The following is an 18,702-nucleotide window of genomic DNA, read 5'->3' as shown; positions in this document are numbered from 1 at the left end:
TGTCTACCTAAAACTAAAAAATAAATATTAAAAAAAAAGAATTACCTGGAATACTTTCAAAGCTACAAAATCCTGGCCCCATCCAGATGCACTGAATTTGAGTTCTAGGGGAGGGGCCTGAAAAAGGGTAGGTTTAGAATATAAGGTATAATTTTAACAGATAAAGCCAACTTGCCCTCAAGAGCTATCGTTCTCTACATATCCACAATCAGCATTTGAGAGTACTCCTTACTTAACCCATTACTTTGCCAACACTTAGGATCATCACTGACTTTAATTTTTAAAACAGGTATCTGACGGTGTGGAAAATGGCATCATTCTGTGCTTTTAATTTGCAGATCTGCCGTTCCCTAATTATTAGTGAAGTTTAGTATCTTTTTTATTATGTTTTGGGCCAAATGTGATTCTTTGGAGAATTTCCTGTTCATTTCATTTTCCCATTTTTCTCATGGGTTAGATGACTTTCATTCATTAATTTGTTGGGAGCTTTGTTGTTGTCAAATATATGCTTTGTTCCTTTATGGCCTATAACATGGTCTATTTTTATTCATGTTTTATATGTACTAAAAGAATGTGTGCCAATCTTATACACTGAGAAACTCAAATTTCTTTTAGTTTCTCTTACTACTTTGCCTTCTTACTGGTTTTCTCTCCTACCTTAACTATGGTTTTTCTTCTTTCCTTCAAAATTGTCAATTTTTGCTCTTTTCCTTCAATATAGAAGTTATATTGCAGATACATTCAAGTTCCTGCCTTCCAAAACTTCTGTTGAAGTTCTTTAATTCACATGAAACATTTCTCTTTGTTCCTTTAAATTCACTAGGAGAAGTGGTTCGGGAGGAGCACTGTGGGGCAGGAATGGAAGCAGAGGTGTGACTGGAGTCTGATGCAGCAGTTTGGAGAAGCTACATTGCCTGGAATCTTTTTCTATCCTTTGAACTGACTGGTGAATCTGTATTTTAAATGTAATTCTAAAAACAGGGCATGATTTGATTGTTCTATGCGTTTTTTTCCCCTTCACTCTGCCCTTTGCTGTGGACATCATTTCCTTTGTTCACTGCTCCCTGCTGTAGGTGCTACTTCTATTTTAATATCCCCAATTTTGTTACCCCTTCAATTTCCTTTGCATGCTCTCATTCCTAAACACATCCTTGTGCCATTCTTTGACCTTCTCTTTGTATCATTTTCTAGACTTAGTTTTACCTTGATTTTCTACCGTTTTACTGATTTTAAATAAATTTATTATGAATCAATATACAGATTTATCAACATCTTTTACCAATTTCTTTGTTCATCATTATTTTTGGTACATCTTTTAAAATTCAATTTTCCTTCAGAAATTCCTTCAGCAAAGACTCATGGTTTAGACTCTGAATATTCTGATTTATTTATTTTTGGTATCAGGAATTAAACCCAGGGACACTTAAAAATGAAGGTACATCCCAAGCCCTTTTTATTTTGAAATAGTGTCTCACTAAGTTGCTAAGTTGTTGAAGCTGGCTTTTGAACTTGAGACCCTCCTGCCTCAGCCTCCTGAGCTTCTGGGATTACAGGCATGTGCCATTGCTCCTGACTCTGATGTCTTTATTCTGCCCTTCGCTCTTGAGTAATAAGTTAGTTGGACATAAAATTCTAGGTTAGCGGTTACTTCTTAGCATTTGGAAGATACTGCTCCATTATCTAATTACAGTCAATATCACTACTGTTCCTTTGTAGGGGGTCTGCTTCACCCCTCCCTCAGTGCTCTTGAGTATTTTTTCCACTATCTTAAGTTTTATTATAAGGTGTCAAAATATCAGTTTAGAGAGTTAGCTTTATTTAATTGTGGGAAACTTCAGTCACTATTTCGACTCTCATTGTCTTTCATTCTTTTTTTTCTTCCCCCTAGAATTGCTCTTGGTAGTATGAACTTCAGGATCTATCCTTCATCCCATTTCGTTTAAGCCTTTCATTTTTTATCTTACTGTGCTGCATTTCAGAAGAATGCCTTAGCAAGCTCTTGGCTTTTGGACTCATTCTTTGGTGGAATTCACGCCATGTAGCCCATTTAGTAAATTCATACATAGTCAAGTCCCCTTTATCCTTGAGGAATATATTCCAAGACTCTCAGTGGATGCCTGAAACCAGGGATAGTACTGAACCCTATAATTTATTGCCTTTTCCTTCTTAACTGAGCACTTATAGTGCTCTCTGGTTTGATATTTGACACAAAACTACCACGAATTATTTTCCTTCTTTATAACTGCACAGCTAGATTTGTTCTTACCACAGATTTTAGCAACTGAAGCATACAATGTTTTTCTCTTCTAAGTAAAGAACTTAAACCTTTTAATTTAAAGAAAGCACTTTATGGATTTTCTTTAACGTATCTGAATTTCCTGCATCATTATTCTTATACCTTGTGGCCATTATTAAATAAGGGCCATTGAACATATAAGCATGTGCTACTTAGACAGTTGATCTGATAACCAAGGCAGTTACTAAGTGCCTAAGAGGCAGGGTATAGAGTATATAAGTGTGACAAAGGGATAAGTCACATATAGGGTAGGACTCTACAAGATTTCATCATGCTACTCAGAATGCAGTACAATTTAAAACTTATAAAACTGTTTATTTCTGGAATTTCCCATTTAATATTTTGACTGCAGTTAACCAGGAAAGCAAAATCACAAATGGGGTGGGGGGGGGTATTATATATTTTTTTTTCATTTCTAGGAACTGGAGCTTTTGTAATTGTCAGTTTTAAAACTTCGTATTCTTTTGTTTCACTGATGAAGTTATTTTTCTTGATCTCTCTAAACTTAGAAAACTATTTTTAAATCCTTTACTGACAGCCTTATTAGATACTTTGTCAGGTATAATTTCTTCCATTCATTGAATTTCTTTTCTGTCTTTCATAATCTCAGCCTTCTGTGATGTGTGGTGATTCAGACAACCAACTTGAATCTGAAGTTTTTTTTTCTCAAATAAATGAATCATCCCCCGCCCCCAATTTCTGATAATGTAAAACTTTTCAAGACTACATTCCTCTCTAGACTCATAATACTAAGAAAAAGTAAGCAGACAAGTAATTTTGATATGCTACTTTTTTTCTGTTTCAAAGATTACCTTGGGGGGTTGGGGATGTGGCTCAAGCGGTAGCGCGCTCACCTGGCATGCGCGGGGCACTGGGTTCGATCCTCAGCACCACATAAAAAATAAATAAATAAAAGATGTTGTGTCCACCAAAAACTAAAAATAATATTAAAAAAAAAAAAGATTACCTTGTAGCAAAAATCAACTATCTGGTTACAAGACTGGATTTTACCTCATATATGTCCTAAATACTGGTGGTGGTGGGGAGGATCTTGGGCAGAGTATTTTGATCCTGTCCCATATGGTATAAGTTAATATTCAAATACTCAGAAACCCCTATTTTTCAATGAGGAGAACTACTTAAGTAGAATAGAATATTTGGAATTCAAATAAATGAAACTACCCTAGAAAAGAAACTATTTTAATGAGAGGACTACTGGGGAAAAAGTTTGGCAAACTTGATCTAGTAGGGGGAAAAAAGTGAAGAAAGAGAAGAGTGAGTCCGAGGGCAAGTACAAACACTGTTCTATTTGCTTAGCTTAGTGTTATGTACAGAATGCCTGCATCCTCTCATAATTCACAATGAAACAAACCCTAACCCTTAATGCAATGTTATTTGAAAGTGATGTTTTCTGGAGGTAATCAGGATTAGATGAAGTCATTAAGGTACAGCCCACATGAACTGGACTAATGCCCATATAAGAGTCCTTAGAAAACATGCTTCCTTTCTCTGTCTTATGAAGACACAGCAAGAAATCTGACATTTATGAACCAGGAAGAAGGCCTTGAACAGACAATCTGCCACCAGCTCTATACTGGACTTCCTAGCCTCCAAAACTGTGAGAAATAAATTTCTGTTATTTATAAGTCACTCTGTTCATGGTATTTTATTATAGCAGCCTGAAGTTACTAAAATAGTCAATAACTAAGAGAAATTAGTCTTTAGTGGTCAGTAACTACTCAATGTCTTCTCTCAATGGGAGATATTCATTGAGAGAAGACATGTCTCACTGGGAGTGGGCAGGGCATGTACTCAGACAGAATGGATGCCAAACACTAGTAGTTACTGTGACTTTTGGCAGGGAAAGATCTGAAGTTCTAAAATATAACCAAACCCATGATTTTGAAATGATGTACTGTAAATTCTCTTTCGCAATTCATGGGTATCATTAATCAGATTACACAACCAGTATAGTAAACTTATGGGCTTCTCACTTTCAAATTCAAATAATTTCCAAAGTTCTATGGACTTGAAATCTTTCAATAATTTATAGGAACTAAATTTCTAAAGCATGTTTCCCTAATATACCTTTTCATAGTTAGAAAGTAAATTATTACTGAATTTAAAGCAAAATTATAGTGCTATGTTCGTAATACTGTGCCTCTGGTTAATTAGAGTTAGCATAAATTTATTCGTTTATTGTCTGACAGAAAATAGGAAAAAATTATTCACTAAATTTATGAAATGAATTCTTCTTTTCCTTTCTGTTTAGCATTAACAGATCAATCTTAAATTTAGTTCTTGAAAAGTTTATTACCTTTCCAATCCTTAAAAACGGGTGCCTTTTCTCTTATCAAGGACCAATGACCCACTGAAAAAATAATAGGCTCCACAGCACCAATCAACTTTAACCACAAGTATAAGAAGAAAATGCTTTTTGCTTCTCCAACCCCCCCAAAAATGACGTTAAGTACAATAAAAATGTACATTAGTTCCACAGTTGGTTAAAGGAAGATGAGACAGGGATATATACCAAGAGGCAAAAGACAAGTAACAGAAGTACAGAAAGGTAAGAATCATACAATTTCTTAAATACTTTTCTTGAAATAGCATCCCTATATTAAATAATTAATTTTCAAATACGATCACTTCCCACAGGATTTTAAAGTTCATTGTACATTCAAAAGTAGACACAGGGATAGAGGTATCATTTCTTAGTGCTTGCTCCAAACTAAGAAAGAAGTCAGAGGGAAACAAAGTCACAAATTCAATATGTGAGACTAAACTTTACCAGGTTCTATTTATCATCTAATCAAATCACTTGTCTCTTTTCTTAGACATATGCCTGTTGTACACTAGCTTCAAAACATTCCATGGCATTAATTTCTAGCTTTTGTTTTGTCACAATTATCTTCTAAAACCACATCAAAAAAATGGTGAAAGAAGGGTCACAAACAGAAAAATATATTACTTAAGAAAAGACTAGGGGAAAGTTCCAATGAAACTCACTTGGCTCAAACCTTCTCTCCAAATATCTAGCATCCTGGATGCCAAAAGCCCTGAAGCTTTCATTTACTTAAATGAAGTCTATTGCCCAGTGAGTGATAAATTATTAAGCCTTTCCTCAGTCAATGCCTAAGCTGAAAGGAATAAAAGGTAAGAGTTCAGAAGAAATAGATTAAAACACAAATTATACCTATTTTGTCAGCATTATAAAACAAAAAAAGTTTGCCCACATAAAAGCAAACAAGTTATACTTATTTGCTGAATCTACATTTTGATAGAATCTGTATCTGTAACCTTATAGTTCACACTGATAGCCAAATTTATTCCAGGAAAATGAAGTTAATCATAAAAATCAATAAGATTTTTAATACCTACTTATGTTATACTTTGAAAGTGATCTTTCAGAAATCTTTTTTCCCCCCTAAAATTTTGTCACTTGGGAAAAGGATCATCAAGGTATAAAAATACATACCTCTGAAGAGGTCAATGACACCAGCTAAACCAATAATATTTGTTACTCCTTCGTGGAATAATTAAGGGTGGGGAAAGGTAAAGTTTTGAAGGATTTTATAGTTCTATAACTTTTAAACTGTTCTTAGAGAGGACAGAATCTTCTTAATGTGCCAAAATACTAGATTTGGCTCAAAGGCAGCATGGCATAGCTCATGACTAGCATGTCAGAAGGTCTGGGTTCTACCTCTGCAACACACAAAAACATGCAAGCAGCATGGCATAGTATACAATAATCAGGGTTACCAATGAGGCCTAGAGAATCCATACATATTCTGAAAGAAGATGGTGTTCCTGGATAACCACCTTAGTTTAAGTGACTGAACCTGTACCTCTACATTTCTGAAGCTTTAATGCATTATTTTAATAGTGGTAGTTAGTCTTTGAGGGTTGAATCATGAACTTTCACTGTCACTATCTGGCTTCAAACAAGTCACTAATGGGGGTTTTCAAGATGGCCGAATAGAGGAAATTGCTTTCCTGGATACTCTGTGGTGTGAAACCAAGAAAGCAGACACCTTCTCAGCAAAGTGGGTGAACAACAACAACAAAAAGTAGGGGCCGGCATTACTGGAATTTAAAACTGGGCATTCAAAGCAGATTGGGGACTCTGGAGGTTGGATATAATAAAATAAAGAAGAAATCCTCAGCACTACAGCTGCTACTGCAGCCTCAGCCACGAGCACCAGCCAGAGTGGTCCTTCTGGGAGCAAAGAGGAGGGATAAAGGAATTAGAGAAACAAGCATTTTTAGAGGGCCTGAGGCTGTCTGGGTACAGAGCATTTAGAGATCAAAAACACTGACGAACTAAACTGAAAGGCATACTGCACAACATCCTTCCTTGTGTGGGAAAGAAGCCACCATCTCTCCAGGCAGTGTGCAGAGGACAAAGAAAGGAACCATTTTGTAGCTGCCGCGAGGGGTCCTGCAGTTGAGGGAGCTGATTCCTGGCAAATCCACGTCTGACGGGAAATACAGGCCCAGTAAACACACAGTGCATGAAACAGAGTATGCTAATGTGACCAGGAGAAAATGAAACATGGAGAGAGGTTTACACAGGGGACAACTGCTCCTGGAAACCCACCCGGCTCTACCCCTCCCCCTCCAATCCAGCTGCTTGTAGGACCTGCTGGCAAAGACTCCTCTAGTGGGGGTTTTTGGAAGAGTGGGAGAGATTGAATTTGGAGAAAGAACCCAAGACCCAGGAAATGTGGGGCCCACAGGTAACATGTAGGGGATAAGAATTGGCTCCTCCACCACACAAGTGGTCAGCAAAGAGCCTGGAGCCCACCTAAGCCTAAACCCTGCTTGTAGGACTACCTCTCTCACTGCAGCAATCCAGAGTGTGGAGTTTCACACTACACAGGACCCCACCTAAAAATGCTGAGAAGAGAAACAGAATCTTTTGGACTCCACCAGAAATTCTTTAACTTTTCATGGAGATATGTTTTCCTCTTTCTTTCTTTTTTCTTTTCTCTGCTTAATTGTGACCTTATTGATGCATAGATATTTATACATACTCATATTTGTTGTTTTTTCCCCTCATTTCTAGCATTTTTGAAGCCAGCTATTTTTCATGGATGAGTTTTTTGAGGACTAGGATGTTTGATTTGCATGTTTTAGTTGTTTTGTGTTATTTTTATTTTAAATTTTTTAAAATTTTTACTTATTTTTCTCTTACCTGTTTCCCGATTCTTTTTCTTCTGCTAATAGCCAATCTCTATTCTCTTGTACTCTTCTTTCAATTATTTTTACTTCTACTTCTGTCCTCCTTCCTCATAATCACCACATCTATCACTTCTGATTTCTCCCTGTCCACCATTTGAAACTGTAAACCCTTTTACAAACTTGCTGTTTTATTGCAGGCAATAACTGATCATATCATTTATTTATTGTGATAATTAACATTGTAGACATCATAACAGGAACTACTTGATTTTGTGCTGTTTATTGTTTGCATTGGTTGTTGTTATTATTTGTCTCCACCTAAACAGTAAGGTACTAAAAACCTTTGGGGACATTGTAAGTCCACAGGGTATAACCTACTGCCTCAGATCCATGCTGTTAGATGTGTAGACACACAAATAACATGAAAAAGCAAGGGAACAAATCGTCCCAAACAAACCAAGATACTCCAATAACAGAATCCATTGATACCACAGTGGAAAAAATGTCAGAGAAGGGGTTTAGAAAAAGTAGTTCAAGGACCTAGGCATTAGACCAGAGACTGTGCGCCTACTAGAAGAAAAAGCTGACCCAAATCTCCATTATGTGGGCTTAGGAACTGAAGTCCTCAACAAGTCTCCAAAAGTGCAATCAATGGGATGGTATCAAACTAAAAAGCTTCTTCACAGCAAAGGAAACAATCAAGAACATGAAGAGAGAGCCTAGAGAATGGGAGAGACTCTTTGCCACTGCACCTCAAATAGAGCATTCATCTCCAAGACATATAAAGAACTCAAAAAACTTAACACCAAAAAAATAAATAACCCCCAATCAATAAGTGGGCAAAGGAACTGAACAGACACTTCACAGAAGAACTATGATCTGTCAGGTCAACAGATATATGAAAAAATGCTCAACATCTTAGCAATTAGAGAAATGCAAATTAAAACTACACTGAGATTTCATCTCACTTCAGTCAGAATGACAATTATCCAAAATACAAGTAATGAGGGCTGGGGTTGTGGCTCAGTGGTAGACCACTTGCCTAACGTGTGAGGCAGCAGGTTTGATCCTCAGCACCAAATAAAAATGAAGATATAAAAAAAAAATACAAGTAATGATAAATGTTGGTGAGGATGTGGGGAAAAGGTACACTTATACATTGCTAGTGGGAATGCAAATTAGTACAACCACTCTGGAAAGCAGTATGGAGATTCCTCAGAAAACTTGGAATAGAACCACCATTTGACCCAGTTATCCCACTCCTCAGCATATACTAAAAGGACTTAAAATTAGGACACTATAGTGACACAGCCACATCAATGCTCATAGCAGCTCTATTCACAACAGCTAAGCTATGGAACCAATCTAGGTGCCCTTCAATAGATGAATGGATAAAAAAAAAATGTGGTACATACACATAATAAAATATTACTCAGCCATAAAGAAGAATAAAATTATGGCATTTGCCAGTAAATGGATGGAACTTGAGGCTATCATGCTAAGTGAAATAAGCAATCCCCCCAAAATCAAAGGCCTAATGTTCTGATATGCAGATGCTGAATCATAATAGGTGGGGGTGAAGAGTTGGGGAGGTGGGGAGTGGAGGTTCACCAGATTGAACAGGGGGAATGAGAGAAAGGGAGGATGGGAAAGACAGCAGAATAAATTAGACATAACTTTCCTATGTTTATATATGAATACATGACCAGTGTAACTCCACATCATGTACAACCACAAGAATGGGAACTCCATGTATGTATGCTATGTCAAAATATATTCTACTGGTGTAACTAAAAAGAATTAAGAAAAAAAAACAAGTAACTACTGTGAAATCTGTTTCCTCATCTGTAAAAAGGAAGAAGTGAATCAGATCACTGTAAAGGCTGTTTCTACCTCTAGAGTATATAATTCTACATGCTCTTTTAGCCTATATTCATCCAGAGTTCACATTTAGAACACGGCCTACACTTTTGCTGATTTCTGTCAATAAAGAGAAATAGAGCAAACATCTTAAAAATAAAAACACTGACATAAAAAAATTCCACACATTTGAGCCAAAGACACAATGACCTAGAGCCACGCATGACACAGTTGTCAGCCCAGAAAATCAGGTCAACCAGGAGAACAACTTGGACCAATTCTCCTTAGTACAGATGTAACAGAACAGAAGTCCAAAGATTGAGTTTCTAGTCCTACTTCGCCATTGCAAGTTTAGAGTCAGAGCACCCAGAGGTCAAATACAGTTCTACCACTTACTGACCCTGAGTCTTAATTTTTCTGGGATTCAGTTTCTTCCTCAGTTTCTTTATAGGGGGAGTATGTCATCTCATAGAATCACTGTAAGAATTAAAAACGTATATTTAAAGCATTTATGACAGGAATTTTTTGCCTATTTCTTTTACTCTGTGATGGAAATAATGCTTGCCCTGGGTTCCTCATAGTATACTGAGAAAATTGAAATGAGAAAGTTGGAATTACACAACACGAAAATTAAAAGGAACCGCATCCTATAAATTTTAACCTTTAATTATTATTCCTTCCCTTCTATTTCTTACCTTCTCTCCTAGCAAACCCTGGTATAGGTTACTTCTCATCCTACTACAATGATCTCCTAACCAGCCCTCTAAATCTCCTCTTACCTTTTCAGCCTCTCCCTACTCCACTCTTACACAGCAACAAGACATATGTGCACTCAGAATAAAATCCAAACTTAACATGGCCTTCAAGATAAAAAAATGGCTTGAGAGACTTAAATTTATATCTGCCACTTTCTCTCTTGCTTATTTTTCATATTTGGTAGTCACCCTCCTTATTGCCTCTGGACTTTCACATGCACTGTGATCCCACCACCCTTGCCCCCTAGTTAATTCTTAACTCTTCATTTCAAAGCTCAATTAAAATATCACTTTCCCAAGGATTAAAATAAGCCAGGTCCCTCTGTTGTGTTGTCTCAAGGCACTCTGTGCATCTTCATAAAACTAATAATCACTGTAGTTAAATACTGAGGTTTATAGTTAGTTGTTTAATGTCTGTCTCTTCTATTAGTATGCATGTCAGTTCCATAAGGGCAGGATCATGTTCTTCACTGTAATTCACAGCCTGGGATAGTGCCTGACACATGCAAGTACTCAATAAATATCAGCTGAGGAGTAAATGAAGGGTTATCTTATCCAAATGTCACATTTTGCAGATTAGGAAGCTATGATTAGTATATGTCGAGTGACTTTTGCCTAAGGCTTAAGAACCAAGAGTTCTTACTCCCAGGCAAATGTTCTTCTCACCACACTTAACTCTGAGGTTCCTTCCAGCTCTAGCATTCTGTTCTCTGAAAATCCAATAAAGGAGGTGAAAACATTTTACAGATGAAAGATAGTTCATTGCTCTATTTTCTGCTTTTGTCCAGGGCACCTTCAGGGCACTTATATTATTGTTTCTCTCCTCCCATTAAATTCAACATACATTTATTAAATAATCTAGCAGGCAAGACAGATAATTTCTGTAAACAAGGAATTACATTTAATAAGGTCAATGCAATGGTGAGATGGATGATCTACAGAGAAAGTACGATTTATCAATAATTACTCTTTTCAGGGAGTAGCAAAGAAAGGTATCACAGAAGCGATCCTTGAGATAAGTTCTGAAACCAAATAAGACTTTTCCAACTTAAGAAAACATTCCAGACAAAAGGAACAGCACATGTACAGAGGTTCTGCATCCGTAAGCACATATTTAGTGTGCGCCTACCAGTGTCGGGACCTACAAGCAACCTTCCCTACATACTGAAAGTGCATGTTTTACTGAACTCTACAAAATCATATTGTTAGGGGTTGCAACAGAAAATAAATAAATAAAAAGGAGCTGGAAATATAGTGACAAGAAGGGTCAGATTGGAGAACTTTGTATGCCACGCTAAAAGGCACGTACTCTGATCTTCAAGCATGGAAAGCCATGGAAGACTTTTGAGCAAGGAAGTAGTAACCTCAGATTTATATTTGTTTATGAGTATCCACACAGTTGAGATCATTCCCTAGACCCAAGGAAAACATCAGCAAAACTGCCTCCAAAATCTGCACGGGCCAAACCAAACTCTTGTGACTCTAATCTTATTAGATCCTCACAAGTCGCAGAGATGGCTAAGCAGTACTCACTATTCAACTGTTAAAGAGAGCCTGCAAGACGGTTTTTCCACAAATGCCTGGCGCTCAGGCCTGGCGCCACAGGCTCCCAAACCCCGCCCCAGGCCTCCCACCCTCCGACTGGGGCCCGCTCACCTCTGCAAATTCTCGATTTCGGCCGGGATGCTCTGCAACTGGTTGCCGCCCAGGCTGAGGGTCTGCAGCGCACGCAGCTCCAGCAGCGAGGCCGGCACCTCCTGGAAGCAGTTGCCGCTGAGATTGAGCACTTGGAGGCTGTGGCGGAGTGGCGACTCGGCCAAGCCCTTGGGTAGCGCGCCTGACCCGCCAAGCCTGTTGTTTCTTGCTAGCAACGTGCGCAGGCCGGTCAGCGCAAGCAGTTCTGATCCCAGCGCGGTCAACGCGTTACCGCTCACGTCCAGCAGCTGGAAGTGCTGGAAGCCACTGCCCAGAGCCCGTGGCAGTGACACCAGACGGTTATGGGGCAGCAGCAGCCGCAGCAACGCCTCTCGAGAGCCGCGCCGCTCCTCGCCGCGCGCCTCCAGCTCCGACTCCAGCGTCTCAGCGGACACACTGAGGCGGGACCAGTTCAGTTCCGCTTCTCCGGTAGTGGCCACCACCGCTCCGGCCTCCTCCATCCGGGCCGCCGGACGGCGCCTGGCGGCGCCCCGGAACCTGAACCCAGCGCTGAGTCGGAAGTGGCGCGGCAGGCGCTAACCCTGCACGCCCCGGAGGAGTCACGCGACGCGAGGCGTCGGGTGCGCGCGCTGCTCAGGGGCGGGCTAAGCCTCACGTGGCGCGCGGCGTGGACGGTCTACGTCCAGCTGCTGGAGGCCTTGGACCACCTGGGTGTTCTCTGAGCCTGGCGGGTTTCGGCAGCCGGGATTTATAACCCTTGGAGTCCAATGACCTATCTAGGACTGCCTCCGTAAACAACCCAAGAACTGCGTATCTGGGCTTGAAGGTTCGCGCGTCACGGTGCGACACCCACTCATTTCTGGGTTTAGAAGTAGGGCACCTAGTCTAGTATTCTGTGAGAATACGGCCTTGACCGCAAACCCCGGGAATTTAAAGTCTGGAGAACAGTAAAGCCCTCTTCAAAGGGTGGAGGCAGCTGGATTAGAATCAGAACCTCTGGATTCTTACTTAGTTTCCATCCTTGGAAAGGAATTTTATTTGATTTCAGTTGTCCCGTCCTTCAAGTATGGAATACTTGCTTGCTCTTCAATATTTTGTTGCTTGTGATGGTGTTTTGTGTTTTTTGAAAAAGGTATAACAAAAGTATCGTGCACCAAGTAAGGACTTTTGCCCATCGTAATTGGAGAAGCACATCTGTGGTTTTTGGTCTAAGTTATGGTGACTAGGAATGCATTTAGGAAGTCAATAGAGGAAGTTCCTTGATTTGAGATAGCTCAAAATAATTAGTCGAGAATTCAGAAAGTATTAAGATTTTACTGCAAGTTGAAATTACAGTTTAACTGGGAAAATCCTAACTCTGGCATTAATTTAGTAATTCCAACTAACATATTTTCATCCTTGTCCCAAATTAAATTTTTTTCTGAAATTACATTTTGTAATTTACAGAAATGAGAAAAAAATACATAGCTTTTTTTTACAAGCCTTATGCAAATGAAAGTTAATAATTATCCATAATCAATGCCAGTAAGCTGCCTTCCTCTTAATAAAGTAACACATACCCTCTTTTTTTGTACCAGAGATTGAACTCAGGGGTGCTTAATCACTAAGCCACATTCCCAGTTCTTTTTTTGAAACAGGGTGTCCCTCAGTTGCTTAGGTCCTCACCAAGTTGCTGAGGCTGGCCTCCAACTTGCAGTTCTCCTGCCTCAACCTACCGAGTTGCTGGGATTGCTGGTGTGTAATACCATGCCTGGCGAAAGTAGCTTTTATTCTTGACAGTCATTTGTATGAGAAACTTTAAATCCTCCTACTCTATAGCCAAACTTTTAATTTCCAATTGAGTTGTGGTCATGGGAAATTATACTTTGTCAATTTAACACTCCATGGATAGAATGTTTTTAAAAACCAACAAGTGACCTACAAGTATCTTTTTAAAAAGTGTTCTTTAAAGAATGTACCTTATTGGGGTCAGAACCGCATTTTAGTACTGACTCTAATATGTGAAATTGAAAGTATTTCAAATAATACAGTTTTGTTCTTAAAAATGTCTTTGTAATAAAAAAGTAAAATGACAGGAATGTACCATAAACTAAGAAAATAATTTGAATATAGAAATAAGAGTTAAGATTGCAAATCAATAAAACTAGTGGTGCCAAGATAACCTCAATAATAGTGAATGAGGCTACTTGGTAAAAAGTAAGGGAACTCAAGCTTAAAAATTTTGATGTCTTGTATCACACAGAAAGTGACAGGCAAAATAGAAATTCAGCCTTAGTTCTATGTGACTCCAAAGTTCATGATTTTTCCATTATACCACACTGCTGTCTTGAATCTAGTTTATTCTTTATTCAAAGCAATAATAAGATCTTACAAAAGTGTGTAGTCAGTATTACAAATGGCATTTATCCATTTATGATACTTGAGAATATTGTAATTGTTAGAATCATAGGGCACTTGTTTAGGGGATTAGGGATTTTGTGGACTTCAGAACAGAACTGAGGTAGAATCACTTAGTTGAAAGGCACTTGAACAAACAAAATTTGGGATGTCATGCTTGCACCACATGACCCTGGTGGGCATCTGATAAAGGTGAGCCCATCAACAAACTTTCTGGTGGCTTACTACTTGTAAGGCAGTATCCAAATGAAGAGGAGCAATGGTGTGTGTGTTTCTCATTCTTTCCAAGAATGTAATTCAAGGAACTCATAGGGGAATTGCAGTTATTAGCAGACCAGGAAGAAACAGACATGTGTAACATGGCTAATTTTTGTCAATTGTGAAACCTAAATACAAAGATTCATAAAATACAGTTCTTAAGATGGACCTTAGCAGAACCATCTTATATCCAGAATGACCCTGAGGTGCAGCTTCATTGAGGCCAGCTCTGTTAAGATCTGGATTAATGTGATAATCTCCTAATTGTTAATAACCCTCTCTATCTGAGCCACCATGTTTGTTTCTCTCTTCAGCCAGATAGGTCTACATTAAGCAGAATCTACATCCTTACAGTGGACCTTGAAACCATCCAGTCAGCCTAGAGAGTAATAAAAACTCTTCAGGGAGGTGAAGGAACTTTGGTTGCTTTGGGCCCTCACAGTGTTAGGTGTGTGGCTAGCTGAAGGAAATATGAAGGAGGGCAGAGGAAGGATTGGAGAGTGTGAAGGACTAATGGGATAACAATGCATTATCTAGGGTTAAGTTTAACACCCATCACTGCAAATCCTATTTCTCTTAATCTTGATCTTGTCAATCTCTTTAACCCTTTATTTCGCCATCTCATTATTCAGTATATTATGTTTTATAGGATCATTTTGAGGCTTAAATCTAAAGTGCTTAACTTACCACCTAGCGCAAAGTACTCCCTAAGTAGTGACAATTATTATTATTATTATTAGCTGTAATAATAATAGTAGTCAGTTACTCTTTGCTACATGTTAGATCATGATCAGGGTAAAGAGAAAGTTGAAATAATCTTTACTTATGATTGGGCAATTTCCTAAATAAACCATAGCTCTCTTCTCCTTACTATTCCATGCTTAAGGGTTAAGGATTTGAGAGGTTGGTCCAAACTCTCCTTGCCCCAGACTTATGCTTATTGTCCTATTTATCGCCAAGTTATATGAAGACCACATGCCTCCAAGTCTAGATTCCTACCTCCCTTCTAGGAATTAGCACTTAGAAAATAACTAATAGATGTTATCTGTTACTTTCTGTAATAGTTATACCTTCTGATTCTGATTAGCTTCCTAAAGCACTGCTGCTTTTTTTTTTTTTTCAGTTCATATCTTTCCTTTCTGCTTTGACCCCATATCTCTTCACTGCTTATCAGATGAAGGTCAGTTGTTTAGCCTGTCACACAACATTTTGAATTATTTCTACTGCTGAATCCCTCTCACTCTGGCTTATCCATATTGCCCAAGGACGGTTTAAAATTCTGTGTTCTTACCATAGTAGGAAAAAGAATATTGATTTTTTTTATTTCAAATCTCAAAAACACAACAAAATCAAAGACAATAATTATCTGTTAAGGCAGTATTGAAGGCAGAGGGAGCTCTAGGCTTCCAATCCATCATGAGGAGTCAGTCATCTTTTGTGTTTATAGACGCCTAAATTAAGTTTTCAACCTACCTGTTAAGATCTACCAGTTTGGTTATCAGCAGTTACTTCCTTTGCTGCAGTTTGCTCCTCAAGAATTGATAGATTAAGATGGCTTCCTGAATATTTTTACCCAAAACAGGCTTCTTTTGAAGTTTGGGCTCTCTTTATTTTAAAGACTCAAATAACGATGATATTTTTGGATCTGGGTATCTTTGTCTAAGCATATGTTAGAGCTGTGAAACCATCCTCGTGACTACTCCCATTGAGTTCCTTCCATTTAGGGACTTAGAAGACTTAGAAGACCGTAGAAAAGTCTTGTTTGGGGAGTTTGAGCAAAAAAATAGAATTAACCCAAATATCCATCACCTGATAAAGGATGAACAAGAAGTATCTTAATTTTATCCACTTGCTCAGTCTATGTTCCATAATTAGGGTGTTTGAAGTTTCCTAGAAAGCTAGTCATAACTTTAGCAATAAATTACTAAATAATTTAGTCTCCAACTTTGTTCACCCTAAATACCTAAATACTATACTAAATATATTTACATTATGAATTATAATTTTATTTTGATTATAATTATAACATATAAATAGAAAATATTAAATACTAAATTCTCACTAAATACCTGTTGTTTAAGAAACTGAACTATTCTATTAGAAAGTATAACTATTACAGAAAGTAATAGATAACATCTACTAGTTATTTTCTAAGTGCTAAATACTGTGCTAGGGGCCTTGGAGTCATTATTTTATCTAATCCTCACATTCATTTTATAAAGTAGGTTTTATTATCCCCATTTTACAGACAAGAAAACAAAGGTATGGAAAAATTAATTGGCCAAGTCATACAGTTATGATGGAGTTGGATACCAACATACTATAAACAGATGGAGTTGGATACCAACATACTATAACAGTGTTCATGGTTTTATACAGATAAAATCACTGCCTATAAGAGATTCGATGTATAAGAACAGAGCAAACATGAAACCATTGAGAAAAAAAATAGTTTTAAAAAGGAAAAGGATCTGAATGGACTTTTTTCAAAAGAAGATAATACAAATCATCAATGAGCACATAAAAACATAATCAGCATCATTAACCATCAAGAAAATGCAAATAAAAATGCCAGTATGGTACCATTCATACCCACTAAGAGTGCTAAAATAAAATTGATAATGAATGCTTGTGCAGATGTGAAGAAATCACAACCCTCATGGACTGATGGTGAGATGAAAAGTGATATAGTCACTTTGGAAAACAATCTGGCTCATTGTTTTTTTTTTTTTTTTTAAATACTTATTTATTTTTTAGTTTTCGGTGGACACAACATCTTTATTTTATTTGTATGTGGTGCTGAGGATCGAACCCAGCGCCTTGCGCATGTCAAGCGAGCGAGCTACCGCTTGAGCCACACCCCCAGCCCTGGCTCATTGTTTTTTAAAAAAGGTTTTAAAAATGGAGTTACCATATAACTCAGCAGTTCCATTCCAAGATACAGACCCAATAAAAATGAAAATTGTCATTAAAATTTGTACATGAATGTTTATAGCATCAGTTTTTCCATAGCAAAAAAATAGAATTAACCCAAATATCCATCACCTGATAAAGGATGAACAAGAAGTAATGTGTTCATACAATGGGACATTATTCAGCAATAAAAATAAAGTACTGATACAACTTGGGTGAATCTTGAATACATTATGCTAACATATAGGTGAAAGGAACCGGTCATTAAAGAACTCATTGTGTGATTTTATTGATATGAAATATCCAAAACAGGCAAATCTGTGGAGACAGAAAGTAGATTAGTGGCAGCCAAGGGCTAGAATGAAGGGAAAAGGGGATTGAGTGCTAGGAGGTACAGGGTTTTTTTGGGGGGGTAGTGACATTGTTCTTATACATTTTGATGGCAGTTGTATCACTACACTAAAACCCACTTAACTGTACACTTTAGGTAAATTGTCTAGTATATTAATTATTTTAAAAATTAACCCAAAGTAACTAAAATATAAAGTAGCACTTGTAACTGTCATACAGAGTCAAATATTATCAAAATTCAGAGAAAAAGGATCATTTGGCCTGCTGTAATTAGTGAAAATTTTCTCCCAAAACGCGCATGCGCCCCCACACCCCCAGCCCTGGCTCATTGTTTTTTAAAAAAGGTTTTAAAAATGGAGTTACCATATAACTCAGCAGTTCCATTCCAAGATACAGACCCAATAAAAATGAAAATTGTCATTAAAATTTGTACATGAATGTTTATAGCATCAGTTTTTCCATAGCAAAAAAATAGAATTAACCCAAATATCCATCACCTGATAAAGGATGAACAAGAAGTAATGTGTTCATACAATGGGACATTATTCAGCAATAAAAATAAAGTACTGATACAACTTGGGTGAATCTTGAATACATTATGCTAACATATAGGTGAAAGGAACCGGTCATTAAAGAACTCATTGTGTGATTTTATTGATATGAAATATCCAAAACAGGCAAATCTGTGGAGACAGAAAGTAGATTAGTGGCAGCCAAGGGCTAGAATGAAGGGAAAAGGGGATTGAGTGCTAGGAGGTACAGGGTTTTTTTGGGGGGGTAGTGACATTGTTCTTATACATTTTGATGGCAGTTGTATCACTACACTAAAACCCACTTAACTGTACACTTTAGGTAAATTGTCTAGTATATTAATTATTTTAAAAATTAACCCAAAGTAACTAAAATATAAAGTAGCACTTGTAACTGTCATACAGAGTCAAATATTATCAAAATTCAGAGAAAAAGGATCATTTGGCCTGCTGTAATTAGTGAAAATTTTCTCCCAAAACGCGCATGCGCCCCCACACCCCC

General features: G+C 37.7%; 2 protein-coding genes across 12 annotated transcripts in view; one reads left to right on the top strand and one right to left on the bottom strand.

Moving 5' to 3' along the window:
- Positions 1 to 89: 89 nt before the first annotated feature.
- Lrrc58 (leucine rich repeat containing 58) lies at positions 90 to 12,308 on the bottom strand. 4 transcript variants are annotated; one of them, XM_048794379.1, is made up of 2 exons: positions 11,752 to 12,308; positions 90 to 117 (listed from the first exon to the last, which is right to left on the bottom strand). In XM_048794379.1, the coding sequence occupies exons 1-2, from the start codon at positions 12,249 to 12,251 to the stop codon at positions 105 to 107; spliced, it is 513 nt and encodes a 170-aa protein (XP_048650336.1). In that variant the 5' UTR covers positions 12,252 to 12,308; the 3' UTR covers positions 90 to 104. The 4 variants fall into 4 exon arrangements, with proteins under 4 accessions (XP_048650336.1, XP_048650334.1, XP_048650335.1 ...); XM_048794377.1 differs by lacking the exon at positions 90 to 117 and adding an exon at positions 383 to 845; XM_048794378.1 differs by lacking the exon at positions 90 to 117 and adding an exon at positions 852 to 2,800.
- A 134-nt stretch (positions 12,309 to 12,442) lies between these two features.
- The window catches only part of LOC107143264 (butyrophilin-like protein 10), a 27,120-nt gene continuing 20,860 nt past the window's right edge, over positions 12,443 to 18,702 (top strand). For 4 of the 8 annotated variants that reach the window (XM_015486896.2, XM_048794369.1, XM_048794375.1 and 1 more), the window contains exon 1: positions 12,496 to 12,908. The gene's annotated coding sequence lies outside the window, so the exon portion shown is untranslated. Of the gene's footprint in view, positions 12,909 to 18,702 lie in introns of all 8 variants that reach the window. The other 4 variants (XM_048794372.1, XM_048794371.1, XM_048794373.1 and 1 more) reach the window with 3 other exon arrangements.

Source organism: Marmota marmota, unplaced genomic scaffold (genome assembly GCF_001458135.2).
Source record: "Marmota marmota marmota unplaced genomic scaffold, marMar, whole genome shotgun sequence".
Classification (NCBI taxonomy): domain Eukaryota; kingdom Metazoa; phylum Chordata; class Mammalia; order Rodentia; family Sciuridae; genus Marmota; species Marmota marmota.
Note: the sequence above shows the minus strand (reverse complement) of the source record. Positions and strands in the feature narration are given on the sequence as shown.

Bases quoted from the DNA above. Each gene is read 5' to 3' on its own strand.
- Lrrc58 (XM_048794376.1), bottom strand. From the start codon at position 12,251: ATGGAGGAGGCCGGAGCGGTGGTGGCCACTACCGGAGAAGCGGAACTG. The intron at 3,232-11,751 runs GTGAGCGGGCCC...TATTATTTTTAG, and splicing joins GAAATCGAGAATTTGCAGAG to TTTTTGGTGGACACAACATC.